We start from the raw sequence: 27,437 nt of genomic DNA on the forward strand, positions 1-27,437 counted from the left end.
CGTCCTTGTTTACCGTGTATGTTGTTGTTGTGTATAATTACACGACCATGTATATTTGTAATTATGAATGAGCAGTAACACGAAGCCTCGTTTAATCCAGTCGTGTGAGAACAGCGCTGCCTCTTTAAAACCACTGAGAGGGGGTCTTTATTTGGCAGGAAGTTAGCCGCAGCTAACAGGAAGTCGAGTAATGAGGACACTTTGAGGTGCAGGAATTGGCAAAGAGCAACGAGTCTAAACACTGCTCTCTACACTCGTTACAACTCCCTCTGATAAAGGTAATACTAAAAAGTGAGACTTAATGTCATGTCAACGTTTACTCCGCTGGTTAGCCGCTTGTCGTCCGTGTCGGCGGTGTGGTGTGTTTCCATCGTGGGGGGTTTCGGCGCCTTTGTATCAGAGCAGACATGGCTCAGTGTGCTTACATTACTCCAATGCAGACAAGAGTAGAAACAAATAGATCAGTGCAAATGTTTATTAGAGTGCAGTTAAAGTTTAATGTGGTGGACATCCCATACAGGCTGTGTGTTGTGTGTTTTGTTTGCTGCTGTGGCTCAGTTGACATATATACATCATGTGTGTAGCTCTAATACGCTTACAGAAGCTTTGGAAACGCATGAAGGATTTATTCATTTAGCTCGTGGTGTTCCACACATACACACCTGTGACCTCACCTGTGATCACTGTAACCCTGATCAGGTGAAAGTAAAGGGGGGTTCTCCAGTAGACCCCACACACAGGAGCAAAGAGTGGTTGAAAAATAATTATTGTATAAATTGTTGGCCAATCTAAGGGTCATTGTCATCATATGTCAGAAATAATGCAAAATGTCCATTTAACCTTACCAGAGCAAAATATATATATAATATAAATTAGTTAGTTTATTATTTGTTCACTTATTTGTTTGCTGTGTGAAATGGCAAAAAATATTGAAAAAATGCATCAAAAATTTTGCTACTTCAGTAGAAATTCTTTGCATTAAATCTCATTCTCTCTCATTGTAAAATCCTGAATGTTTCAATATTCAAATGTCATTTACTTCAAAAGTTAAAGTGTTTCCTGCGCTACTGAAATGTCAGTTCTCATTTTACAGATCAAATGATCAATCAGTTAAACAAACAAACAAAAAATAAATCAGATCAAATAATCCACAATGCACATAAATGTTAGTTACAGTTGTATATTTCATGCTTGCTGTGATGTCTCAGAATCATGCTCAGAGGCAGATGTCTGATGCTCAGATTTAAGGTAGGCACAGTGAGGCTTTCACCCTTCAGCAGATGAATGTGAAAACAACCTTTTTGTGTCAAAGTCTGATCATATATCATTCTGCACAGTGAAGGCCAAATATCCAGGTAAGGTAAGCAAAAGAAAAATGTTGAAGTGGAGGACGGTTTCGCCTATTGAAAATAGCAATTTGTCGCAATGTTACTACTCAGCTAATTGACTAATCCCTGATTGGTTTGACTGTAGCATCATCCTCTTCATCTTACTCATTACAGGAGGAACAAACAGTCGGCCACTTGTGTATGAAGACAAGTCAGAGGCAGCAATGGTAAGTAAGAAAGAGAAAAAGGAAAGACATTATGATTGTAAGCTTTGGCAAAGGTGATGAACACACAGGCAGCAAGAAGGCATAACTCAGCTATGTTTGCCAGGTTGCTCTTTCAAAGCATTAAAATGTCAGGTCTTACCAAAAGGAAACAGATTTTCTGGAGACTTAACAGTCAAGTAGAGAGACGGGCAACAGAATTATCTATATTTTCTTCGTGCTTCATTTTGGCAAAGTTTTGGACCAAATGAAGTGGGTGTTTGTGTCACTTGGAACAGACTAGTCTCCTCCTCATTTCATTGCTCTGCTCCTCTGCCTCCTCTCTCTACCAGTCTTCAACAGTGGATCTCAAGACCAAGGAGGAGAAGGATGCAGAGCTGGACAGACGAATTGAAGCTCTGAGGAAGAAGAATGAAGCTCTGGTCAAGAGGTACCAGGTACGGAGATCTAAGGTTGAACACGCAAACACACAAAATACATCTGTGTATTAACCCATCAATTTAGGGAAACTAAGATAACGTCTATCACTGAGAATATTATCATTAACTTTTTTGCACAAGCTGTAAAGTTTTGTTCATGCTTGTCCGTGAATTTAATGGACACCAGATTATATCTGTGTAGCCTTCAAAAAGTCTTGTGTTGTCACACTGCACAAACATTTAATTTGTAATGATTTTCTGGGGACACAGTCTTGATACTGATCTTACTGAGCAGACCAGTTTTTAAGGTACTTGACAGGCAGGTTGTTCCAAGCATCTTGGAAAACTTGCCCCAGTTTTTCTGTAGATTTAGATTTTCCTCATGTAATCCCAGGCTGACTCCATGATGTGGGGGCCAGACAATCTGTTGGAGGGCTCCTTGTACTTCTTGTCTCTGATGATAATTCTGTATGACTCTGGCAGTGAACCCAGTTGTCTGTTTATTAGGAACACGAAGTTAAAACTAATGTAGTCAAATACAACAATCCTACAACAAACCCTGGTGGTTAATTTAATTGTGTGATCATTTTGGAGGATGTATCTTGTGGCGCTGTTGATCTGCATCACATTGTACAAAGAGGTGTTTCTGTTTAGTTTAATCTCAGTCATCCTGCCACTTGATCACATCAGGAAATCGAGGAAGACAAGAAGAAAGCAGAGCAGGAGGGCATCGCTGTGACAACACCTCGGAAGCCGCGTCCCCACGAGCCGGAGACCGACAGGAGGAAGATGGAGAAAGAAAACTTCACCGTCACAGTCGACCTTTCTAAACCAACAGGGGTAAGACATGATATGAATCCTAAATGTTTTTAAAATCATTGCACCCTTTCAGAAGGATGATTTATTTTTCACAGTCATCCCATAAAAACAAAAAACAAGTCACAGTGAGTTTCAGTTAGAAGAACAGTGTGAAGCATCTTTCCATCGTCTGCTTTTGTTTTGTTGGTTGTAGAAAAGATAATTTCTTCATCTGTTCTGTGATGATCCTGTAGACTGAAGAAGCAGCTCATGAACTCTGACAGATTCTCATTATTGTGATCAGTTTACCAACCACAGGCCTGCTAGTCTAACCATCATGCTCTGCATCAGTCCTCTGCCCACTTGTTGTGTAAGATGGAGTTCCATATGGGATAACCTGAGATGTAATTTTTTTGGGTAAACAAGTAAAAATAAAGAATACGAGAAACACATATAACACTACATATGGTAGGATTAGACTACATATGATAGAAACCTTTTTTAAAAACCTTTTAAAAAGTAACTAGATTAATTTTAAAATCCAAAAATGCAAAGCGGTCAGTCTGAAAATGAGGCAAACGAGGCAGTTCTTCTTCTTTCCTTGAATACTCACATTTTGGAGACGTATACTTTGACCTACTTTCACCTGTGGTGATATTTTGGTTTGAATTTATTCAGTCATAAATTCATACATACATTACATAGTTACAAAGAATTTATACACAAAGGATCTACATATTGTTCTAGTGGTGGGATAAAATGTTCTTCCACTGTATGTATATGTACGTTGTGATATTGATATACATTATAATAATGTATATCAGTAATTTGCCTCATTGCTCTTGAGGGCCTCATAACACCCGCTGCATAACCAACACGTCTGTATGTACTGTACTGTATGTAGAAAAATACATTATGGAAAAATAGCCTGAAAAACAATCAAAACTGTTGGCATAAAATGAAATCACATATGAGAGTTTATGGTCTGAGACTTTTCATCTTTTCTCTGTATTAGTGTGTGTGTGTTTCTGTGTTGGTCAGCCATCCATGTAGCTCTGCTTCTGCTGTGTAAAGATTTGATCAGGCAAACATATCTGGTAATATGTAAAACAGAGCTGAGGTGATGGTGTCTGTTAGAGCGGCATAACGTTTGTTAAGCTCTTTATGTTCAGTATTCAGTTCAGTTCAATTCAGAAACAAATCACCAACAGCACACATGCAATTTATGGAACTGAACTATTAAAGCTATTGTATGTAGCTTTGTTCTAATATTGCTTAGTTGAAATATGCCTCAAAAGGCTTCTGTGACCCAGACTCACCAAACAAACTGGCGTCAGTACAGAGTTATTCCCTTGTAACGATGCAGTCACCCCAACGTTTGCTTCCCATTCTTGTCTATGTGAAACAGGGAGAGACGCATTTGCTTCTGGTTGTGAACTGAACCGCTTCCTGCACTTTGTGCAGAGTTCAATCTGATTAAACTTTGACCTGTGGAATCTCAAAGCTCTCCAATGCCCAGCTGGTTTGAGAGAGGATGTGAGAGTGAACTCCCATTCAGGAAACTATAGAATATTGATTGTATAGATCCATATATTTGCACAGCGAAATATTGCAGACAGCAGAGAGGAGATGCTGTTGGACTCTAGTCAGTGGAAGGGCATCAGTGAGGTTAATAAACAGTAAAATGTTTGATTAAACTCTGTTTAGTTTACAACTTTGTGGACTGCTGTTGTTAGCCTGCTTACAACCTTACCCACACTATTTTCTGCCCCATACACAACAAGGATGTAGGTGAAGAGTGTGGTGGAGCATAATGGAGCTGGATTTCCAGAGCTTGCATATAGTAGTTTTAAATGATAACTAATTATGATAGAATAACATGCTTCAACTTACAGGTTTTGAACATAACACATATACATACTTTCACATTAAAAGCACTGTCCTGAACTTTTATTCAACTGATTTGGATTTTTTTTTTTTTGGGGGGAAGCAGGAACAAGATGTCAACACAGAACTGACAAAGTATCACCTTGCTTGTTTACACATCCAGCAGGTCGCTTCTAAATGCTCCACTCTGTTCACAAGAGAATCTCTAACTGTGTCTGTCTGCTGTGCAGTGCTGTGCAGGTAGTGTTCTTTTTTTAAGCTGAAAATGATGTTGTGAGAATGGTGAGATTGAACTTAAATAGTAAAGTTGTGGACCCAACAGCTAAACAATGAGGTGAAACTCACTGTAAATTCAGGTGATCATTCTCTGTAGGCTCATCACCACCAGCAACTCTGCTCACATTGTCATTTGGTAAGTTGTAACTATAAAAAAATGTTGATTATAGACACAATAACTGCGAGAGCATATTGGTGAATGATTACCGTACCAATTGAAATTCATTGCATGTCTCTATCTAGACTCCTGCAGCTATGGTAGATCAGCTAAAGTTGGTGCTAATCAGGTAGCACCCTGCGCAAGTAAAGATTGCCTCAGAAATGAGCAGTAATGACTGAAGACCCCCCCCATATTCAGCCTGCAGAGATTACAAGTCAAAGAAGGACTGGATGTGCAACAGGGTGGCATTTGTTCCACATATGTACCTGTCTGAATGGATATTGATTCAGGGTCAACAGGTCAAATTTGGTTCATCAGTCTGTTAAACCTTCTCAAAGCTTGACAACAGGCTACTGATCCCTGTGCTTAAAGAGCTCTTTGAAAAAGTAAAACTGATAACTACCACTGCCTCTGCTCATCTCACTCTCCCCCTCTTGTTCATCACCTCCCGGCTCCACTCCCTGAGTTCATCATGTTGTAGTTTTGCATAATCCATAGCCCTGATTAGTCTTTTGTACCAATTCTTCAGATTGAGGAGACTGAGTGTGTTTAACCCTCCCGTTGCCCTTCGTGTTGCCCTTCATGTTCCGTATACTTTTTTCTTCTTACTATTATTCAAAAACAAAAGATAACCACTTCAGAATCACGAATGTCATGCACAACAACAAATCCTACTACACACACACACACACACGAAGGCACATTGTCGGCCACCGGGTCACTTTGACCCAGAGGGCAACATGAGGGTTAAATTAACAGTACAGGGTTTAAATTCAGGACAGGGAATGATTTTCCCCCTTTTGCCTATTGGCTGCTAGATTTTCAGAGCTCACTAACATTTAGTGCTTAATTATGATCCAAATATAATTTCAAGAGTAGAATATGATACAGTGGTCATGTGCATGTCCACAAACATCCATAAAGCTTACAGGAAGCTGCACTAGAAGAGAATAATACAAATCAATGATTCACAATCTGTTAGGTTTATACGACCCAATTCAAGCATCAGTGTGAATGGGTTGAAATTTTGCAGTGAACAATAATGAATAAGAAAAATCATCTTCTGACCATGCAAGGAATTTTTTTTATTCAGACACCAAGACTTCATGATGACACACCCCGCTTCACATGCTGACTGAAATAATTATAAAGTGGTACTGTGATTGTCATTACTGTATACGCTCCCTGCAGGAGAAGAGAGTTGTGAATGACTGGAAACCTGGAACACCTCGTGGCCGGAAGATGTCAGAGGAAAGTGACGGGCACAGAGGGCAGAGCGACGGGCACAGAGGACCGAGCGACGGGAACAGAGGACCGAGCGACGGGCACAGAGGACCGAGCGACGGGCACAGAGGACCGAGCGACGGGAACAGAGGACCGAGCGATGGGCACAGCCCCCCTAGGAGGACGGGATCAGGACGGATAGGTCGAGGAGGACAGAGAGGAGGAGGAGGAGGAGGAGCCCGCCAAGACAGGAGAGACCGAGAACCAAGGATGCCCAGAGATGGAGACCCTGGGGAGTTGGGAGGACCGGGACGCAGAGGAGGAAGGAGAGGAAGAGGAGGAGAAGGGGGAGGAGGAGGGACACCGGGTGGCATGGACAGGAAATCCAAGGTCAGAGCAGATGAGCTACTACACTAAGCTACTATACTTTATTGAATTCAAGTCAGTGAAATATTTGAAAAATATTTGCTCCTGTGAGCTGTTGAATCCTGTCTGTTTTAAAGCTGGGCTGTGTCCAGTCTGGATGCCAACATTCATATACTATATTTGTTCGAATTATTACTTGTGATCTGTCACTAATGATGCAGCCTGGTGTTGTTTTTTGGACAGGAATGGGAGGAGAAGAGACGACAGAACATTGAGAAGATGAATGAAGAAATGGAGAGAATAGCAGAGTATGAGAGAGGACAGCGGGTATGACAGTCACTTTCAGTTTTAGCTTATCAGATGATGGCATGCAGGTGTAGCTCAACAGATCATCCAAACCCATAGAGTCCTTTCTCAGAAGAGCTTTTCTCAGACTCTTTTTTTTCTGATCTGTTAATCAGGTGTCTCACTTTATAGATCAACTTGACACAGCACCACTCAAATTTCCCTTTTTACTGGTGGTGATATCTGCCTCTCTATTGTCTTTCTATACAGTTCTATGTAGAATAGAAGAACAAATTCTCAGGGTTGCGACTTTGAGTAGAAACTAGCAAGGCTTTACTTAGTCTTCAGCATTTTAATCATAACAAGCTGTGGTCTAAATGAACACAGAGGAAACTGATCAAATGTGACAGAGGATCACATTTAAAATTTCTCCTCTTAGGCGGATGGTGACAAGCCGATCCGTAACTTCCTGGATGACCCGAGGCGTTCAGGCCCAGCACCAGACACAGACCGCAAGGAAGGCAGCAGGAGACATGTACGGAACTGGGGGGGGCTGGACTTTGACAACGTGAAGACAGGAGCTGAACTGGAGAGAGAGTGGACTGTGAGTGAAAACAGTTTGGAAGAACTAGGTTCAATCTTGACTCAGCAGGGTTGTGAACAATCAAACTGGTTTTGGTTCTTGTTTATTTATTTATTCATCTATTTATTGTTTTGCATTTTTGTACATCCTAATGTAACATTATTCATTTTGTGACCCCTCCTGTCTCTGTAGAGTCGAAGGCCGGGTCCAAAAGGCTCTGTGGACATGACCATGTCCATGACTGGCCGGGAGAGAGCAGAGTACCTGCGCTGGAAGAAGGAGCGTGAGCAGATTGACGAGGAGAGACTAGCACGCCATCGCAACGCCACAGGCCAGTGGAGACGAGAGTGGGATGCACAGAAGACTGACAACATGTGAGAGGAGTTTTTTTTTTTTTTTTTTTTTTTTTTTTGTAAAGGAAACATTGAAACTTAATTTGATGAAATTTCTTTAATTCTGTTTGAGTAAGAGCATCAAGCTTGAAAGGTGTTTAAATAGGTGCTGCCCCAAGCCTTTTCTTCATGCCATGGAGTGCCCCAATTTGTACACATATTAAAGTCTCTCGCTCTTTTTTGTAAGCAGCATCAAGAAAACAAGTCAACAAAACCAGAAAGCGCTCTGAGGGCCAGGTTCTTGATCAGAACAGGTTTGCTCAGTGTGTTATCCAACAGAAATCTAAACTTTTTAGAGTTGTTCAGAACAGCCACACTTGAATGAGTGGGGCACGATATTATTTAAATATGGGGATAACAGCATATTTTAAGAAAGTCTCCTGGAAGATATTCATACTGTTGCACTTGCACCGTGAAAAGTAACAGAAATGGTGTCGAGAATGACAAAGAGAGCTGAGGGAGACGTTAAAACCGTAAACTCAGGAAGTGCATCATATCAAGTCAGCAGCAAGGTCCTCCAGGTCCTTGTCAAACAGACAGAAGACAGGGAAGAGGTGAGGACAATAGAGAGTGTTTGAGTGCTTGTCAGTTGGGATAAAGATGAAGACAGAGAGAGTGTGTGTGTGTGTGTGTGTGTGTGTGTCTGTGTCTGTGTGTGTGTGTGTGTCTGTGTGTGTGTGTGTGTCTGTGTGTGTCTGTGTCTAACCCTGCGGCTGTTTTCACAGGTTCAAGGAGGACCCATATGTGGCTGCAGAGGGCATCACATCCGAGCAGGGCAACAGGAGAGGCAAGTCTTTGCGCGCACACACACACACACACACACGGACACACAAACCACTGACGTGCTGTTGCTGTGGTTACACAACACCTGGCAGGACGAAGACGACAGCAGACCCTCGATATGTCATGTCTCTGCTCGTCTGACACGATGTCACTCCAACATGTCATCACATACACACATCATACACACCAAACACACATCACAGGACACAGCACCATCTCCGTCCTCCAGCTAATTAAGGCCGTTATGTAAATGGAGGTTGATTAAGCTTGTTATGTAAATACTTGCTGAATTTCCCTGGAGTCTAAATCAACCTTTTAAGCTGCGGTCGTGCTGATCTGAGAGGAGCTTCAGAAGGACCCTAGTTTTCCTTTATGAATGTTGACTGACTCTCTTCTTTAGTAAAGTCTAGATAAAAACAACAAGTAGATGAACTATCAGCTCTGACAACCATAAACTGGCCAAAATATGTCCAACATGTGTACAACATATTCTTTCCACTTAAAAAAAATGGAAAGAAGTGATTATTTTTTCTAATTAATGAGTTAGTTTATTTAATATCAAAAATGACAGTTGCCCATCACAAGAGCAAAGCCCAGTATATGTCTTAAAATTCATGATTTAAATTTGACATGCAGCCAATTGGAGAAATGTTTCAACTACAACTAACATTAACACATTTGAACTATTCATTGTTTTATTTTCTTCTGTGTTTTATTAAATGTATGTGTTCTCAGCAGTGTAGACTTTTTAAACAGCTCTGCTGGGTATGAATAAAGTTATTGATCTGAGTTCAGAGTTGAATTTTTAAAACACAAGCAAAAAAATGTATGTAGTATGTGAGGCTGTGATAGAAAAAGTTTAGTGTTTTTCTTTGTAAATAACAATTAGTAATGAAAAAAAAGATGAACTCAAGATTTAAGTATAGTTTACATAGACTAGGTACGAGTTTAGTACCTAGTCTATGTAAATTGGCATTTAACCTTGAAAGTGTGATTCAATTTAATGCAGTGAGACTCTGAAGTTATCTCCTGGCGCATGTTATAAATTTCAGTCAGTCATCCGAATGATAAAATAATTTACTCTGGGACTGTGGTAATCCCAGGACAGGGGTTGTGCACAGATGTCCCAATACTGTGTGGTTGGTGCTTGAAGTACCAGTGTAACCACTGGTTAATTGCATCACAGTTTTGCCTCTATTTTTCTGAAGACAGTTCTATGTAAAAAGTTAAAACAATTATCACATCAATATCCTGAGTAAAAGAAAAACAATTATGTGTGATGTGTAAAGTAGGAAAACTTAACCTGATAATACAAGAAGTGGGTAGACAGATTATGCCAGTCTTTACCCCTAATCTCAGTTTTTCACATGCATTTACCTTTTTGGTGATTTAAGTTTTGGCTTTCTATCAAGATTAATGATGTTTACATGGTTTTGATGTCTTTGCTTTCTTGCATGGACAAGGTGTTTGTGTGTGTGTGTGTGTGTGTGTGTGTGTGTGTGTGTGTGTGTATGTGGGAGAGGGAGAGAGAGATCGTTGTATGCATTGTAACGTGTTTGTGTGTGTGTCCTCTCTGCAGCCCGGGGGCGTAACTCTCGTACAGAGCCTCGGGGCAGGGCCTCAGGTTAGACCACAGCATGGGTCTGAGATTACATTATGTGTGTTTTTTGTTCCATTTGTGTGTCTGTCTGGAGCACAGCAGCTGCACCCAATACCACGCTCATCCCTAACTCACAAACCCAGCTCACCCTCTTGACAAAGCAGCCCTGGTTGTCACTTCCATCAACTTAGTCCTCTGTTAAAATATTGTTTAACTATAGTTTGCGCCTTTGTCTACCCAGACAGACTGCGTGTAAAGCCAACCAAATATTGTTTTCATTTAATCTTTTAAAAGTAAGAAAAATATCTTTAAAATGGTTATTACCAATTTTACTGTCTAATTAAAGAATGGCAGTTTTAATGTCCTGTCTGTAAATTAGCACAGAACCGTATGCAAATTTAAGTCATATACAAAGTGTTCCACTAAACACAGTTGTACCTCATGTTTTTAATGTATAATAATTTCTCATTTATTTTTACTTATCCTGCCAAAATGTTTCATTTTGGATTTTCTAATTGGGCCAGGTAATAATCTATAGATCTCAAAGTTTTAAATCTAGCTCTCCGAAACCTACAAATATTATGTATTTGGATCTTGCTCTGCCCATTAAGCGACAAACACTTTGTGTAAATTTCTCCTATTTTTATGACTAAAATCAGGTAGTTTGTAACCCCGGTGTAACTTCAACCACAGTGTATCTCAGGGTTTTGCTTTGGGATTGGGTGAACATCTGTAAGGATTTGCTAATTTTTCCTTGAGGCTGACAACACTTCAGAAGCTTCTGACTGCACACACACCTACCCTCAGGATTATGAACAGCGTTTTTAAATAGTTCTTAGTGTCTGTGTTGCCTTCTCTGAACACCTTGTAGGTAATGTTTGACATTTCTATGGCCAGAGATCCACTGGAAAGTCAAATCACATGTGCAGTTTACCAGATCTTCCAGGCTGTACTGTACCATGACGAGGTTCAAACAAAAGCTGAGGATTAATTCTAACTGCTGTTCAGTCCTGGTGTCTTCCATTTCTCTGTGTCTGACTAAAACTGGAGTGTATATTACAGGTTATGGCATTACACCTGCCCCACATTAAAGTCTGCACTTGCTTTGGCTGTATGTGTGTGTCTCCACATTGTGTGTGTGTGTGTGTGTGTGTGTGTGTGTGTGCGTGTTTCTTTTTTCTTTACCATTTCTAATTTCTGGAATGACTTGAGTGTCCTCTTCATAGCCCGGGGCTGCTCTGTTCAATCTCCTCATCTTCATCCTCTCAATTTTTTCTTTTCTCCTCACTGATCCCTTCATTTCTTTTGTGCTTGGAGCTTTCTCTTCCTGACCTTTTTTTTTTATCACATCCTCCCCTCCTCTCTCCCCTTAGAGCTCATATCCACCCCCCCACCCCATTGGAGCTTTCAGTATCTGACCTTCTCTCTCTTCACTTCCTCCATCTTTTGTCCTTCATCCCTCCACATCTTTCCTTAACTTTGATTTTTCTCATTCCTTCATACCTCTACAGTTTTCTGTCTACTTCTCCTCCTCCTGTGCTTTTCTTTCCCCTCTTTCTGACCTTTATGTTTCACTCATCCTTCCATCAGCTGCTCCTCAATTCTACCTCTCTCTCTCTTTTACTGCTTTTTATTTTACTTCACCTTCCACTCAATTGTTTCCTTTCTCTGTCACATCATTTCCATACAAGCATCTTTTCCTCCCAACAGTTATTCTCATTATTCCTCATTATCGTTATTTCATCCTTGCTCTTTCTCTTCCATAATGAAATACGGGAGAGATCAAGTGGTCTTTCCTGTTGTAACATACTGATTGCGACTGAAATAAATTATACTTATTTTAAGAGGATTTGTTATAGTATGTCACATATACACTCATACTATTGGGAACACCTTGCTAAAAATAGTCCAGTCTAATACAACAGGCCTCTGCAATAAATCCTACCTTCATGAAGGTTATAATCTTTATTTTTGAAAGAGGCATTGATTCAACTGTGGGGTCATTTTGTTAAAGTGTATTGCATTATACAGAGAGTCAGTTCTGATATTTAGCCTACCCTCATTGACATAAAGTAGTGCAATGCCTGTTGTAGGCATTCACTACTTAGTGGCTGATTGTTTGGCCTGAGTTAATCCAGTTTTCAGCTTTCTTGAGAGCATCATCAACAAGGTCATACTCAATACTTTGCTTCCTTGAGTCCTGAGGAATACCCTGCTGGAGTTGGCTGCTGTGTTCTGCTCTAATAGTTTCTGGGTGACGGCATAGAAAGTGCCGTCGCAGTTGAGTTCCACCTTTCTTAAAACCCTGGCATGTGTGCACTGTAAACTGTCTGCATGCTGCAGTGAACCTCATAATGTAGTTCCACCTTTTGCTTCATGTCAAATAGCATGTTAATAAACGATTTTTGCAGTTTTCTCGAGAACCACTCATCCAAACAGCTTGCACTTTCTTGGGTCCTTAGCAATATACCCATCAAGTTTGGAGTCGATCGGATGAATAGTCGTTGAGAAAATCCATAGACAGAGGCGATTTTCATACAAGGTACAATTGCTTAATACCGTGCCATACACTCATAATCTCTACACACTGCGATAAAACAGGTGCCAGTATGCATCTGTTGGTTTTGCGATTTGCCAGTAAGCACAAAGAAGAGGAGGAGTACACTGCACCACACATTCTAATTAGCAGTCCTTTGTTGGATACACTTGTTTTCACACCTGATATGAACCGTACGTTTGTTGATCTGTGTCAGGGTACAGTACACAGTGTTCACATTAATCAAATGAAATGGACTTTGGGGTCAAGAGTGTTCAGATGTGGGCCCAGGTCCCTAATGTGAAAGATTCCTACGTGTATAGTTAGGTGAGGTGGTCAAAATAATAGAAACACCTGTCAGTATAATGATGATAATAATAATAATAATAATACATTTTATTTATAAGCGCCTTTATAACTGCTGCCCTCCACTTGAAGGCATCACGATAATGACTCTTCCAAAAGGAGGCTTTAAAAGATGTATGTTTTAGAAGCCATGATATATGAATAGACATTTGACCTTGTCTGAGAGCTCAGATGGACTCAGCACTCTGACACTGCAGGACTGCTGCTGTCACACAAGTCTCAACTCTGCTGTTACATAAGAAATCGAATCTCAGACTGCAGCAGTAGAAAGGGAAGAAACAGACCAAAGACTGGCTAAACTGTTTCTGTTTGATACAGCGCATGGTTAATGTGATATAGATAGTATTTTAAGTATTCTCTTCTCAACTTTTCATTACTTCGCAATTCATGGTTCATGAGGAAAGCTCAAACTTGATTTGACAAGACTGTCCCTTTGTAAAATTGCAATTATGTGTTGATCTTATACCATTGACACAGAGTATACCCATCTGGATTCATGCTTTAAAAAACTATTTCTATGCATCACATGCTGCAGAGTAAATGACCTGGATCATCAGCGAGTGTGACAGTGACAAATACACATCTATCACCCCTTTTCTTTTCCTTCAGTCCCTCTCCTCTCTGTTTCACCCTACCCTGACATCAAGTATTACAGTGCAAATTAACACTCAACATTAATATCTCCTCCAGATGATGCGAAGCGGCCGCCGAAAGCTCCGACATTTGGCGACTTCCTGTCCCAGGGCAGGACCCAGGGGCCCCGAGGGGACCGGAGCAGAGGAAAGGGCCGAGGACAGAAACCGAGCTATAGGTAAGCAATCAAATAGTAGTGATAAAGATTCTGAAACAGTGATACAAATGTCGACAGTCTTGTATCGTGATACAGGAATATGGAACCAGCATCAAGGGATTCTGGCAGGCAAACCAGTTTTGTATAGTTTTTCACCCACTGTTTTTCACCTTTTTTGGTGGGAATATAATATGAATATCTTCCTTGATTTAGAATATTTTGTTCACTGAGTAAACTGAATCGGTGTGTGTGCAGGTTGACAAATACTTTTATTTGTCAAGCATTACTTGTAAGTTTGGTGTTTGCATCTAACTTTGATGTGTATTGAACCGCTTTGACAGCATGCATGACAACCGCTGGGAAGGAGAGAAAGAAGAGGAGGAGAAGGAAAAGGAGGACAAGACAAAGAGAGAGGAGAAGACAAAAAAGAAGGAGGGGGAAGAAAAACCCAAACCACCCGCAGCACCAAAGGTAGAGGGGCTTCATCTGGATTGTTAGTAAATAGTAATTAGTACGTCACCATTAATTTACAAGAGGTGGTGGCAGATGGAGTCAAACTCTGTCTAATGTTTGATACATTTTCTTTACAGTCTCTGTCTACTGAAAGAGAAATTCAGAAAAAAAAAGACAGTTTGACAGGCAACAGTTCAGTTTATCAGTTCACAGTCAGAGCACAGATTATGCACAAAGCGAAAGAAACAACCAACCAACATTTCATAACAGTGGCTTTAGAGCAGGTGATAAACACATACACAAAACAGCCATAATAACATTTCACCATAACAATGGATCCCATGACTCTTTTTTTTGAAACCAACCCATTATCATCAAGAATCATCTTCTCTTCAGTTCACCTCAGCTCTATGAGGCATTTATTGTCTTTCAGCTCACTGTTTTGGTCTTCCTGCCTTGCGACTTTACTGTTTACTGTTTGGGTTCAGTCCCAACACAACAGATTTTTAGAGCAACGATCAATGGACAGGCAAAGTTAGCAACCAGCTTTTAAACATAGCGGAGCATTCAGCCGTTACAGAGTCATATATTTCCCTCAGAATTTCATAAGAGACCAAACCTGAAAGCTAATAGGAGAGGAAATATTGCCTTGTCCATCTGACCAGAAACATGACTGAATGTTGCTCTGTAAATGCTGAATGAGTAAATAGGCAAGTTTAATATTGCAAACTTTTTACAGTTACTTTCCCAACAATCCCCTTCTTTCATCTTTTCTCAGGTGGAGGAGAAGGCGGGAGACGAAGAGGATGATGACGATGATTGGGAGGATGCCAGTGATGGAGAAGGCGACGAGGAAGCAGTGGAGGAAGGGAGCGACTCAGAACACGACTCCAGGGGCGATGAGAAGAAAGACACTGGGAAAGAGAAACCAGCTAAGAGCAAAGACAACTCCCCTACATCTCCCACGCCTCGTTCTCGACCGACATCAGCGGGGAGCCCCAAAGAGCAGCGGACTCCCAGGCCGAAGGTCCACATCCCCCCGCCGGCAGCAGCTCAGGAGTCTCCAGAGGGAGGAAAGCCCCTCAGCCCCTTCTCTCCGTTGGATGGCCACCAGCCTGTGTCAGACTGGGGGGAGGAGATGGAGATGCTGTCGCCACGAAGCAGCATGGGAGGCGAGAGCCCCCTGAAACCCCCCAGCACTGAGGCCAGCCCATCACAGAAGAAGACCCAGGAGCAGGAGCAGGAGACAGAGAGCCAAACTGGAAGCTCCAGTGAACCTGCTGAGCCACAGAAAGAGGAGGATCCAAGTAAGATACATAAACCACACCTTAGCCATAACAAGAAATGATTACAGTAATATTCCTGTTATTTTTATTGCTGTGGGTTGAGGCTGCTGTGTATTGTGTTGCTTCGCTAACTTTATAACATTTCACAACGGTATTGAGATTAATCAAAGTCACTGGTGACATTATTAATAAAAAGATAAAATAAGTTAGATTTAACATTTAAAAGCCGAGTTAAAAAGCAATATGTTTCAGACTTCCACTCTTTGCACTCCCCAGTATTTGTAGAGTGCTATTAAGAAATGTCAGTGAACACCATTTTCCTGGATCAGTATGAGGCTGCAGAGGCATGTTGCATGTTTGAGATCCATCTTAAACACAGTCAATGAGAGAATATTTGGTTAAACCACAGAGGAGTCTTTTTCTTTTTTCCATGACTAGATTTTCTGCAGTGTAAATATAGAAGTGCACAGGGAACATAAATACTAAACTGTAATACAACAGTGTATGTATCAGATTTTTCTAATGGCTGAATGGCTTATGAAGCTGAGTTATGTGTTAATAAATTGCAGGTTTTGTTCAAACATTGTTCATTATCATGTCAGTGCTGAGCATTAGCTCTGCTTTCTCTCCACCTATTGAACAGGTTCTAATCTCTGATCCTTAGCTGTCAAACTTAAATCACAACACTGCCAACACCGCTGCTGCAAGTCTGTTCCCAGTCTGTTGTTAAAACATTTTTTAATTGTTAATTGTAAAGAGAAAATGATGACCAATTTACAGACATGACAAATTATTATTAAATTATTATTGATTGTTTGACCCTCGGATAGAAAAGACAAGGCAAACATTTTCAGAAAGGTTGCAGGATGCAAGAAAGGAGGCAACTAATGCAGTCCACCTTTTGCCAATCAATTACAGAGACAACACTGAGCTCTGAGACAACCTGTGGAGAGACTTTGAACATATAGTCACTACTGGCATCATTTAGTTAGATTATACTGTCTCAGTAAGTAAGGTGACAAAATCAGAATCCATATACATAACTATACTGCTGTTTTTTCAGCAAAGCGATGCCCATCATCCTCCCCACTGTTACACTCTCTCTCTCTGCTCGTCCTCTGATGTTTCTCCTGGATTTGTCTCAATAGAAAATTGGTTTGAGAAGGAAAATGTTGTTTGAAATGTAGCTCTCTTCTTCTCTGCCTCTTTGATTTTTGTCTTGTCTCATGTTCTCTGTTTGACTTTCCTTGTGTCTTATCTTATCTTTTTCTTTTTCCATCCTAACATTCTCTCCATCCCCGGCTCCTCACCCTCTCCCCCCCTGCTTTCTTTATCCTTTCCTTTCCCATCTTCACTTTCTCAATCTTCCTCCCTCCCTCCCTGTCCCTTTCCCTCTCTCCATCTTCCCTGCTCAGCTGTCGACGTTTCCTCTCCTCCAGACAAGGCTGAAACCCAGCAGACTGTGATAGTTTCAGAACCAGAGTCTGTCCCCACAGATTCCCCCGCTGCACTGTCGTCTGACGCCACCCCCTCTGATTTCTCTGTCCCAGCCTCCTCTGAGGTCAGCGAGGTTGCTGTGACAACGGACCAGGATACACCTACTGCTCCATCACAAGGTAATTTTTTTTAAAAAAACAACAACAACAAACAAAAATAAGACTAAAAGAGTGTGCAGTGGTGCTTCATGCTACATGCTGATATTCCTCACAGTGACAATGCTAACATGCTGATGTTAAAGCAGCTGTAATTAGTATCTTTATGACAGTGTTGTGTCGGCTCTTTACTTTTCAGCTCCTTACTTTTCTGTTTTTGTTAACTCTCACCATACATTACATACATACATGCATTTCTGATCACAGCAGGCAGCTGTTTTCAGCTAAAAAGCTCTGAAAACCCACTGTCAGCAGTGAGCAGCAGACAGACATAGTTAAGAGACCAGCTTGTGAACACTGTGGAGCATTTAGCAGCTGAAGAGCCAGATATTTCCCTCAGGAGTTGGTAGAGTCCAAAAACAGAGCTAGAGGACAGTGAATATTTAATGTCTGTTTTGCAGGTATATGGTCATAAACCAAAGTATTTGACAATACAATTGGTGTCACCAGTGGAGGGACTAAAGCTTTCAGAATTCGTCCTGGGTGGGGACATGAATGTGATGTCCACATTTCATCCATGAAGATATTTTTAGTAAAAGCCAAAACCATAAACCTCATTGTGAGGATTCATCTCTTGAGGACCATGAGTGCTTGAACATTTATGGCAATCCAATTTCCATCCAATAGTTGCTGAGTTATTTCATTTTGGATCAAAATGGAGGACAGACAGACATCAACATTTCCATCCTTAGAGCCAAAAAAATTAAATAAAATCAATGAGTTACCCAAAATTCCTTTTTTGCATAAACATTTATTTGAATTTGAATACACAACTGTTTTTGGATAGTAAAAAAAATATTGAGGACATGAGTTGGATAGATCACCCTTCTGTTTATTTCTCTCTGATGGCAGACAAACCAGACACTGCTCCCTCTCCCGCTCCCGCCGTCCTTGAGGCTGACCAGAGCTCTCCTGAACCAGCAGGAGAGAGAGATGACGACACAGCGCCCGCTGGGACCAATGCTGCTCCGACAGCAGAAACTGTGGAGTCCTCAGAGCAGACGTCTTCAGGTGCGGTCCTTATCAGTGACTTTGAGACAGTGACGTACTGTAAGAAAACCCCTGCGCATTTCTAACGTCCTCTCACACTTTTCTGTGCATGTGTGTGAATGTGTTGATTTGATTTCCTCATCTTTGTTTTTCCTTGTTGTGGCTCTCTCCCTCTCTCCGCTGTTTTTTTTTTTTTTTTTTTTTTTTTCCCCACCACATATAAATAAATAATGGTGGGAGCTGTAGCTGTTTGGTGGCATGACAAACCCAAAGATATATTTATACACTCATGCACACAAGCACAGCATCTTGCCTGGTTTTTGGATATGACACGAGCCTGTCACGTCGTCACTGCCTCCTCCAACCAATCAAGACCCCGTCTCCTGTTTGAACCTCCTCCTGGCTGTCTCCCTCCTCCTCCTGTGATGGACTGAAAGTACTAACTCCACCTCCTGCAATGTGTGGTGTATACTGCCCCTATTCCTATTCTCCTGTTTCCCCTTTCCTCCACATGTTGAACCTTTTCCTTTTTGTTTCCATCCTTTGGTGTCTGTAATGAAAATGCTTACAGCGCTGCATGGAATGCTGCCTGCATTTCCAGACCTTGGTGTACTGCCTCTCATTCTCTCTCCTTCTGTTTTCCTGGTGTTAATGCAAGTTTGTTGATCCAATGAAGAGTTTGTTGCTTGTGAAGAGAGAGAAAAAGAGGAATCAAAGTCCAGTGCGACCCTTTGCTGTGTGTATCCTGTTTTCTCTGCATTCACGGCATCCCTAGGAACCAGATTTTTCCTGTCTGACCAAACAAAACTCAAACAACTTCTCCGTGTTTTTAAATATCAACAGTTAGAGCTACTTTGCTGCATCATTGTCTATCAAAAGTTTTACACCCAGAAATGCAACTAATTAGTATGTAAAATATGTCTCTGTATCCTGGTCTTTACCAACAATCCCAGGAGATAAACCTGTCACGTTTCTGACTCCGTTTTAAGCAGAGCCAAATGAGCGCTTGATTTAACACGGAAAGGTCTTCTCTCTGCTCTGTGGATGTTTTGCTATTAGCCAGGCTAACTCTAGGCTCTATGGGAGGGTGCTGCTTTAGTCTGTCCACCACAGTCTGTCCAGACTGGAATATCTCAACAACTATCTAATGAATTGACGTGAACTTTTGTACAGACAGTATGAGGCTGACATGCCACTAGCAAGTCACATATATCATATATCATATCGACATCTGCTGGGTGGACTGACACAAAGTTTTGTTCAGACATCCTCAGACAGTGTATTCTAATGACCTTGTTGACCCCCTGAAATTTCCCCTACCATTATCATCAGGTCTGTGACATTCCCATCATCATCGTGTTAAGTGCTAATTAGCTAGTCGTTATCATTGTAAGCATGTTAAGTGTGTTAATGTGAGCATTTAGGTCCAAGCACCACTTTGCCTGGCAGCAGATTCACTGAGCCGCCAGCATGTCTGGAGTCTTAGTCTTGTTTCTAAATCATCTGCACATTAATTAGATATTTTATCACCTCTGCTTGGTTTTTATTTTGGACCAGAAAGCAAAAACTCTCAGGAGAAATATGAAAAAATATACAGTCAAATTTTACACTGGGCTATGATGTGGCTGCCAGTTCTGCCAGTTCCTTCTTGCCGTGAATGCAACCCTCTGTCTGCTTCATGTCCAGCTTGTGATGGGCTGGTTCACAACCCTCCTGTCAGAACTGGACCTTACCTGGTGTCTCTGCACAGCTTCACTGATCATGTTAATGGCCATGTTGGCTTAAGTGTGTCTCTTTTCCCTGTGTGTTTGCAAATGACTGTGTTTTATCTACTTTATGGATTGTGAGTTTTTTTTATTTTTTTTTTTATTTTACTTTTTTTGTTCTACATTCAGTGCCACTCCATAAAAAGCCTTAATTGTCCCTGACAGTTGATGCAGTAGTAGATTGAATCAAAAACAAGCACTTCCTTGAAGTAAAGCCACATGATATTGCCACTTAGTGGGTACTGGGATCCAAAGCACCTCATTGTACCATGTATCATTAGTGTGTACATCCTCAGCATGGTAGCCATCAGTGGGAATAGAAATCACGCACCCTGGTTAGAATCACTGTTGTGCTCTGCTCATTGAGATACATTACCACATCATCTTTCTGTCCATCTGTTTTCTCTGCACACAATGGTTTAAAAGTGAACTAAGTGGATAAACCACGGACTAGCGGAAGTCCCATCATTAGCTGCTCTCCTCACAACCACTTAGCTTGTGGCTGTGGTGTTATCACTTTGGCAAATAGATAAGTTTTAAAGCAAATATTTTTAGATCAACTTGTACCAAGTCTTGTCGTCATGTGAAAACCAAGTTAGCCAGATTCCAAAAACCAAAAGACAACTGAATTTGTTTCCTTTCACTCTGCAGATCCCGGATTCAAGGTTGACGCTCATCAGTTAAATTGAGAATTATAATGAAGTTGACACATTAGCAACCATATGTCTAATTTGACCCTAATTTTTGGAGGCACGGCTTCAGTAAAATTTAGGTTGTTTAAAGGTCAGAAGGATGTTTGAACCACAAGAGAAGAAATTCATCAGTCAGAAGAGGTGAAAAGAGCTGAAGCAGGTCAAAACAGACATTTGAAGACATCACCTTTTAGAAATTGTGATGGCCCATTTTTAGTCTTTTCTGACATTTTATAGTAATTTATTAATCCATAAATAATCAACAGATGAACTGATGATAAAAATTGTGATTGGTTGCCAGTCTAAATGACCTTTACCTCAGTAAATTGGGTTCAGCGGTTCCTGTACATGTACTGTACATGTTGCTTAATTCGTTGTTAACCCACACTCTCTAACAAAGACTTGTGGTTGAATCTAATTCTTAATTTTCGATGTGTAAAATAACAGAAAAGCCTTATGGATATGAGCATTGTAACTGTGAGGAAAGGTTATTGTTGCCTCCTTTTGTTCTGTTGTGTAGAAAGCCACGCTGATTGCATTTACACTTGTCCCGATGACTCATTTGTGATAAACAGCAGAAGTCAGATGAGCTCATGTGGGCATTGTGTGTGTGTGTGATTGTGTGCATGCGCCTGTACTCCGTTATTGTGTGTGTTGGTGTCAGGGTGGAGATCAGGAAACCAGGGAAATTAGCAGCTCAATTAAGTTTTTAAAAGGCTTTTCAGAGGAAATGAGCTGCAGCTTGCTGAACAGACGACAGGGCAGATAGAGCAGATACCATTTTGAGGTCTGATTGAATTAAATCTTGTGATGTTTCTGAGGTTCCATGGTGGAGTATCTTACTGTGGATGGAGATGAATGATGTTAATCACTCAAGTACCAGCAAACAGCCCTATTAAAATACACTAATAGTGTTGCAGTGATCTTTGAGTCAGTGCTGTAAATTCAGAAGACATGAGCATAGTGTAGTATGACAAACTTATCTGGAGGTGGAAACAGCTAGCCTGGCTCTATTCAAATGGAGCATAATCCACCAACCAGCACATTTAAACCTCACTGATTACTACGCCATTACATGTTTAATTTGTACAGGACCTGAAGTGTAAAAACAACAAATCCAGGGTTATATACAAGACTATTTAACATGGCTATAGCTTCAAGATGTTTTTATTGCTGGTCCCTATCAGGAAATAACCTCCATAAAACTGCTTTTTCCCCATTTTGATGGTTGTACAGATTAAAGCAAGAAATTATAACATGTTAGTCAATGAGCTTTAGAGGTTCTGATAGGTGGATTGTGGAGAGAGCCAGGCTAGCTGTTTTGCCTGGTTTCCAGTCTTTGAGCTAAGCTAAGCCATCTTCTCATTTCCCAAAATTCCTTTTATGTCAAAGATTTGTGTAAATGCCACTCCCTGAAGGCGAATGATTCAAATCCCAAAGGTTTCAGGATTTGGAGTGACATGAAACTGACAAAGGCAGTGAAACCTCACATTTGAGAAACCGGAAGCAACAAATATTTTACATAGGTAGGATGAATGAATGATTTAAACAAACCATCTGTTGTAAAAACTCCCATCAGTTGATTTAAATCATGATTAATCATTCAACATCATATTATTTTCATTTTTATATCAAACTCATGTTCTTGGACCAGTGGAGGCACAAGACTGTGTGTCCCTCCTTACTGTAAATGTCACTCATCTCACTAAGAAACATGTTTTCTTTTTGTTGCAACACTGTGGTTGTGCACCAGTAGGAGGATTACACTTAATGTGTTGTTGAACTTGTCAGTACTTTTGATCAGTTCTTCCCTGTCTTTGTATCTCGCCTTAAAAACCTTGTTTCAGCTAGAGCATGTTGAATTGAGGATGAAAGATCAAAATACTGGTTTGTGGTTTGTGAGATCAGAGTGTGTTAATACACATTTATTACATGAACAGTTTTTGCAGCTGCATGATTCAGTATTGATTCTCAGCCATGCTGCAGCAGAGTAGCTGAATGAGCAGAATAATGCCAGTAATGCCGTTAGAGTCGAAGAGAGGATTCTCCCTTGGGGCTGTTCACCTGAAAAATGTGCACACTTATGGTACGGTGAGGTACTTGGATAAAAGCATTAAGCACAGAAACACACACACACACACACACACATGTTCTTGGCCAACATGTCAGACCCCCCACACCACCACCACCACCACTTCCTTCCTGTGTTTGTATCAACAGGCTGAAGCTGCTGGGAACAAACAGATTCACTTCTGGGGAGGATGGAGAGATGAAAGGAAGAGGAGACGTCTGAAGGCCATCACACTACTCATCACTGGAGTGGCCATCACAGGTTAATCAAAAAAAAAAAAAAAAAATATTTAAACCATCATGCAGAGGTGGAGGGACTGTGCATCACTGACGATGGACCAGGGTGTTTTTAGTGCTCTGTCTCCGAACTGTTTTTAAGTCTTTTGGATCAGTCGGTGTGATCACCTCTGAGCAGTTGCCATATTTTGTCTCACTGTTAAATATTAAGAAATCATGAGTAAAATGTCTGACAGTCACTGGTTTTCAGTACTGAAAAGCTTCAAAATTTTCTGCCCTGGCAGTCGGATCTCAAGGTTTTCTGTGTTGAGAAAATTTGTCCAGAAGACGACTTGTGTAGAAATCACAGAAGATAATTTAAGGCACGTGCTGATAAAAGATAACTTGACCTCGCCCTCAGAGCCTCACGGAAACAACAAGCTCAGTTCTCCCTCTGAGATTTTAAGTGTATAAATTGACCCCGTTGAGCCTGGCAGCTGGAATCAGCTGACCTGTCACTGAGTGATGAAGAATGTTGTAGGTGATAACATGGTGTCCAGCACTCACTGGCTGAACCAGGCTCTCTCGCAGGCTTTCAGCTCACCATTTTGGAGTTTCTTTTTTTTTTCTCACATAGTGCTCAACTGTCTCAGGAACATAAAAAAATCATTTCTGTGTTGTTTTTAGCTGGAAAATGATTGATTATGAAATGATTGATTAGATTCTTTTTTTCTTGTTCGCTTGTTGACCTTAGCATGTGGTGAGTTAACCAGACTGTCCTGCTGTAAACGTGTCTGACACGAATCCATTGCTCATTGCTGCTACGAGCTACATGATAAGAGTGCTCCACTGACTTTGATATGTTAGACATGATTGACATTTTTTTTAAAAGGATCAAAATATTGCTGCAGAACCATAAATATTATCTCCTTCAATCCTTGCATTTTTCTTTCTCGTCAAAACCTGGTGCCTACATTACCCACAATGCAACTGGACTGCTAACCGTTTGGTCAGAGATGAGGAGCAGGCTACAGACGTCTGGTAAACTCACTTCTGTCTAACTCTGCACCCCCTGATCTTTTTGTTTTTCAGACTTGTAGTTCTCAGACTCTCCCAACATCGACTCAAGTGACATCACTTGAGGACATTTCTCAGACTTCATACAGCTCCCTCTGGAGGTGCTACAGGCTTTACACTACCTCTCTCACATATGCAGTAGTACTCCCCCACAACCCTGTAAACAAACTTTGATCTGTTAAATTGGTGGAGCTCTCCTTTAACATTAATCGCATTGCCGGTTTTGCCTGATGGCTAATGAGCTAGCTTACGAGCTCCACTGCTGGAGTAGAGGCTGACAAGATTGTTAGTGTGAGCTGCATTTGTGAATGAATCAAAATGATGGCACTGTTAATTTTCCTGCAGAACAACACTGATAAACCTTCGCCCACTAAACACTCTCACACTGTCCTCATCTTTCTCTCAGTCAGTTTTTATTTACACATCATTAAGTGTTTTTTAAACTCACAGCAGCCGTTGCAGTTGCTCTGAGTTTTGTCTTTCACCTTTAAAGCCTCTGTGACTTTCCTCTTGCAGTCATCTTAGCTCCATTAGTCTTTATAATGTAGCGATGGGACTCCACCATCCAGCCTGCCTGGCTCTTTGGTTTTATTTTGTGGCTTCTAATTTCTCAGTTTTTAAGACCGTACATGGAAAACTCCCTGAACCCCCCCCCCCTTTTTTTTAAATTATCATCAGAGAAAATAGTTCTTACATCTTAGTGACATTTTTCAAAAATGAGGATTCTTCAGTCTGACTGTTTACAGTGTCACTGCAGGTGGTTCATGATGCTTTAAGTGTCATTTATTGTATGTTTTCCATCAGAGCCAGCTGTGCAGGCCTGCTCTGTGTGTTGCAGAATAACTGAGCGACCGGCTGCTCAAGAAAAAGATGGTTTTGTCATTTTTGGCTGATGCTCTCATCCGGATTAACTTGCAGGATCAGGTGTCTCGCTTAAGGCACGCTGAGAGATCATCATGTGACATCTTCACACCTCTTCCTCATCTCAAAATACCAATTATGTACTTAGAGCAGTTGGTCCATTTGCTGATTTAATCACGTACTTCTGTGTCATAATCAGAAAGCATTTTATATTTTCACTGATGCAGTGTGCGCTGTCACTTTGTGGCTCTGATGGGTTGTGAATCATCAGAGGCCAATTCTACAGAGAAATCTGTCATATCCGTCTGGTAAGATTTCCCCTCTCTCCCCAGATGACACACTGCCTCTGCAATCGACAGTTTGTTTTTAAATGAAGGGTTTCATTTCAAAATGGTTTAATGACATGAAAAACTCAAAGGGATTGCAGTGAATTATTGGTTTTACATTAAAAATATCCTTTAAACAGCCTTAATAAGAATTTGGAAATACTTCTATTATTGTCTAAAGAGGGCCGCAATGTTTTTTTTGTTTTTTGTTTTTTAATTTTGGGATGAAACCCTTCACTCATACCTCAGCAGACCAAGGGCTTGAGTTTGATTTGTGAGTTTCTGCTTTGGTTTCAGACAGCTTGGTCTTTGAATCATGTTGGTTGTAGCAGCTTGCCTGTGGCGTTTGAAGACACAGGGATAAATGGGATGCTTTAATGTTTTTTGTGTTCTGTATCAGAGGAATAAGTGATGCATTTGAAGTGAATGGAGCTGCAATATGTACAGTTTTTAAATGGAAATGAACATTCCACAGTTGGGTGTTTGTGCAAAAATGTAGCCTGTGAGCTATAAAAAATATTTTCATTTTTATGTTTTGTTTTGTTTTTTTTTTTGTTTGTTTGTTTTTTTGCATATGGATGTTTGTTTTTCTGAGCTTCGATGTCAGATTGTGTTTAAAGCAGTAGATATTTCAATGTACATCCATTTCTACAATGTCTTCCTGTTTGATACATGAAATCGCTCTGAGAACTAGCAAGGTTTTTGCCTTTTTGGAGTGGCTTGCAGCTGTTTTCATTAAATGATAAGGACGAGCATGAATCCAGAATTGTAGCTTTTTAATGTCGTCTACGCCGTCAATGAAATAAATGTTCCCCATCAGCTCACGCACCAGAGAGACAAAGAACCCAGATGTTTGTACAGATTTTCAAATTGTGCACCCACATGAAATGTAAAGCACGCTGTTGCTTTATCAGTTTTTGGTTTTTCTCATTTACCCAATAAATGTTTTTCTCTGATATCTTAAGTCAGATGTGTTTTTTTTTCTGTAGATGTGAGACATAGAAAAATGATGTTCACAGCTGTAAAGTTCATCCATGTCGGGTTTTTTCATCAGACTGCTGATGATTACATCCACTGATGTATGTGTGCTGATAACCCTGCTGCCCTCTATTCATCTACCACACAGACACATGGATTTATGTCCTGCTCACCAGGCAGTATAAAATCATTCTGCCTCCTGCACATACTGAACACCCCCGGTACTGTGTTGTCCTGTTTGAATCTTGTCTTGTGATTGTGACCTTGGCCGCTCCAGGACAGGAGGAAGAATGGCCCCCAGTTCTTCTTTTCATCCCGTTAACAGCACATAATGAGGGTTAGAAATCCCCACTCAGTGCTCAGCCCTGCATTTTACAGCTGCAGCTTGTGTGACTCATCTGTGTAGGGGAAAGCTTTTAATGGTTCTGATGTCTCTTTCATAGGCTGCGGCGATCAGCTGCTGTCCAGAATTTGCAGGAGAAAATCAGAGGCGGTGATAATTTGTGGACGACCGCTGCTCTGCGCCTGTATCTCTCCCATCTTCTGCTGCGGGACGTTTCTCTCAAACTATGACCCAATCGTTAGGTGTTGCGTACTTTCAGCCCCTCCTCGTCCGGAGCTGCGTAAAGTCAGACAGAGACACGCTGAGCGGTACCGGAAACCCGGTGACATTTCCTCCAGAATAAGAGTGGCTTGTTTTCCGATCATTGTTGCAAAAATATTTCAACAGGCCTCTTTCAGTGTGTTTTCATCTCAATAAAGTGGTAATTAATGGCTCAAATGAGTTTAAAGCAATAGGATGAAATGAACTTATATAATACAAATTGTAAAAGAGGTGTCTGCTTCAAATATATTAAACTTTCAAAGTGTTAATTAAGTGTAAACATTTGCAAATAAATGCAGCTAATAGTAAAAATGAGAAAAAAAGGTTTTAAAGTGAAGAGTGCAACATTAGAATACAGCAGAAAATATCAAGGTATTCAGCCCATATTTAAAAGCTGTCAGTGTTAACTCTGATTTGAAATTAAACTGGACTACAGGACAGATTTATAT

The 27,437-nt window shown here is 40.8% G+C and overlaps 1 protein-coding gene across 5 annotated transcripts; it reads left to right on the forward strand.

Moving 5' to 3' along the window:
• Positions 1-26,362, forward strand: ccdc9 (coiled-coil domain containing 9). 5 transcript variants are annotated; one of them, XR_007815352.1, is made up of 17 exons: positions 5-278; positions 1,503-1,555; positions 1,885-1,989; positions 2,662-2,811; positions 6,284-6,706; positions 6,926-7,009; positions 7,407-7,571; positions 7,743-7,924; positions 8,668-8,729; positions 10,305-10,349; positions 13,918-14,038; positions 14,359-14,488; positions 15,249-15,777; positions 17,172-17,372; positions 18,261-18,419; positions 23,077-23,188; positions 24,235-26,362. XR_007815352.1 is itself a non-coding variant. In XM_051078880.1 (16 exons), exons 2-16 carry the CDS (start codon positions 1,553-1,555, stop codon positions 20,851-20,853), a joined length of 2,262 nt encoding a protein of 753 aa, XP_050934837.1. In that variant the 5' UTR covers positions 1-278; positions 1,503-1,552; the 3' UTR covers positions 20,854-23,065. The 5 variants fall into 5 exon arrangements, 4 of the variants coding, with proteins under 4 accessions (XP_050934837.1, XP_050934836.1, XP_018521067.1 ...); XM_051078880.1 differs by lacking the exons at positions 23,077-23,188; positions 24,235-26,362 and adding an exon at positions 20,816-23,065 and having other exon boundaries at positions 1-278; positions 17,307-17,372; XM_051078879.1 differs by lacking the exons at positions 23,077-23,188; positions 24,235-26,362 and adding an exon at positions 20,816-23,064 and having other exon boundaries at positions 3-278.
• The last annotated feature ends 1,075 nt before the right edge of the window (positions 26,363-27,437 follow it).

The sequence above is a fragment of the Lates calcarifer genome, linkage group LG21 (assembly GCF_001640805.2).
Source record: "Lates calcarifer isolate ASB-BC8 linkage group LG21, TLL_Latcal_v3, whole genome shotgun sequence".
NCBI lineage: Eukaryota > Metazoa > Chordata > Actinopteri > Centropomidae > Lates > Lates calcarifer.

What these genes read in the sequence shown, in the direction of transcription:
- ccdc9 (XM_051078879.1), top strand. An exon ending in AGTATGAGAGAGGACAGCGG is followed by an intron (nt 7,010 to 7,406) that starts GTATGACAGTCA and finishes TTCTCCTCTTAG; the next exon opens with GCGGATGGTGACAAGCCGAT. An exon ending in AACTGGAGAGAGAGTGGACT is followed by an intron (nt 7,572 to 7,742) that starts GTGAGTGAAAAC and finishes CTGTCTCTGTAG; the next exon opens with AGTCGAAGGCCGGGTCCAAA.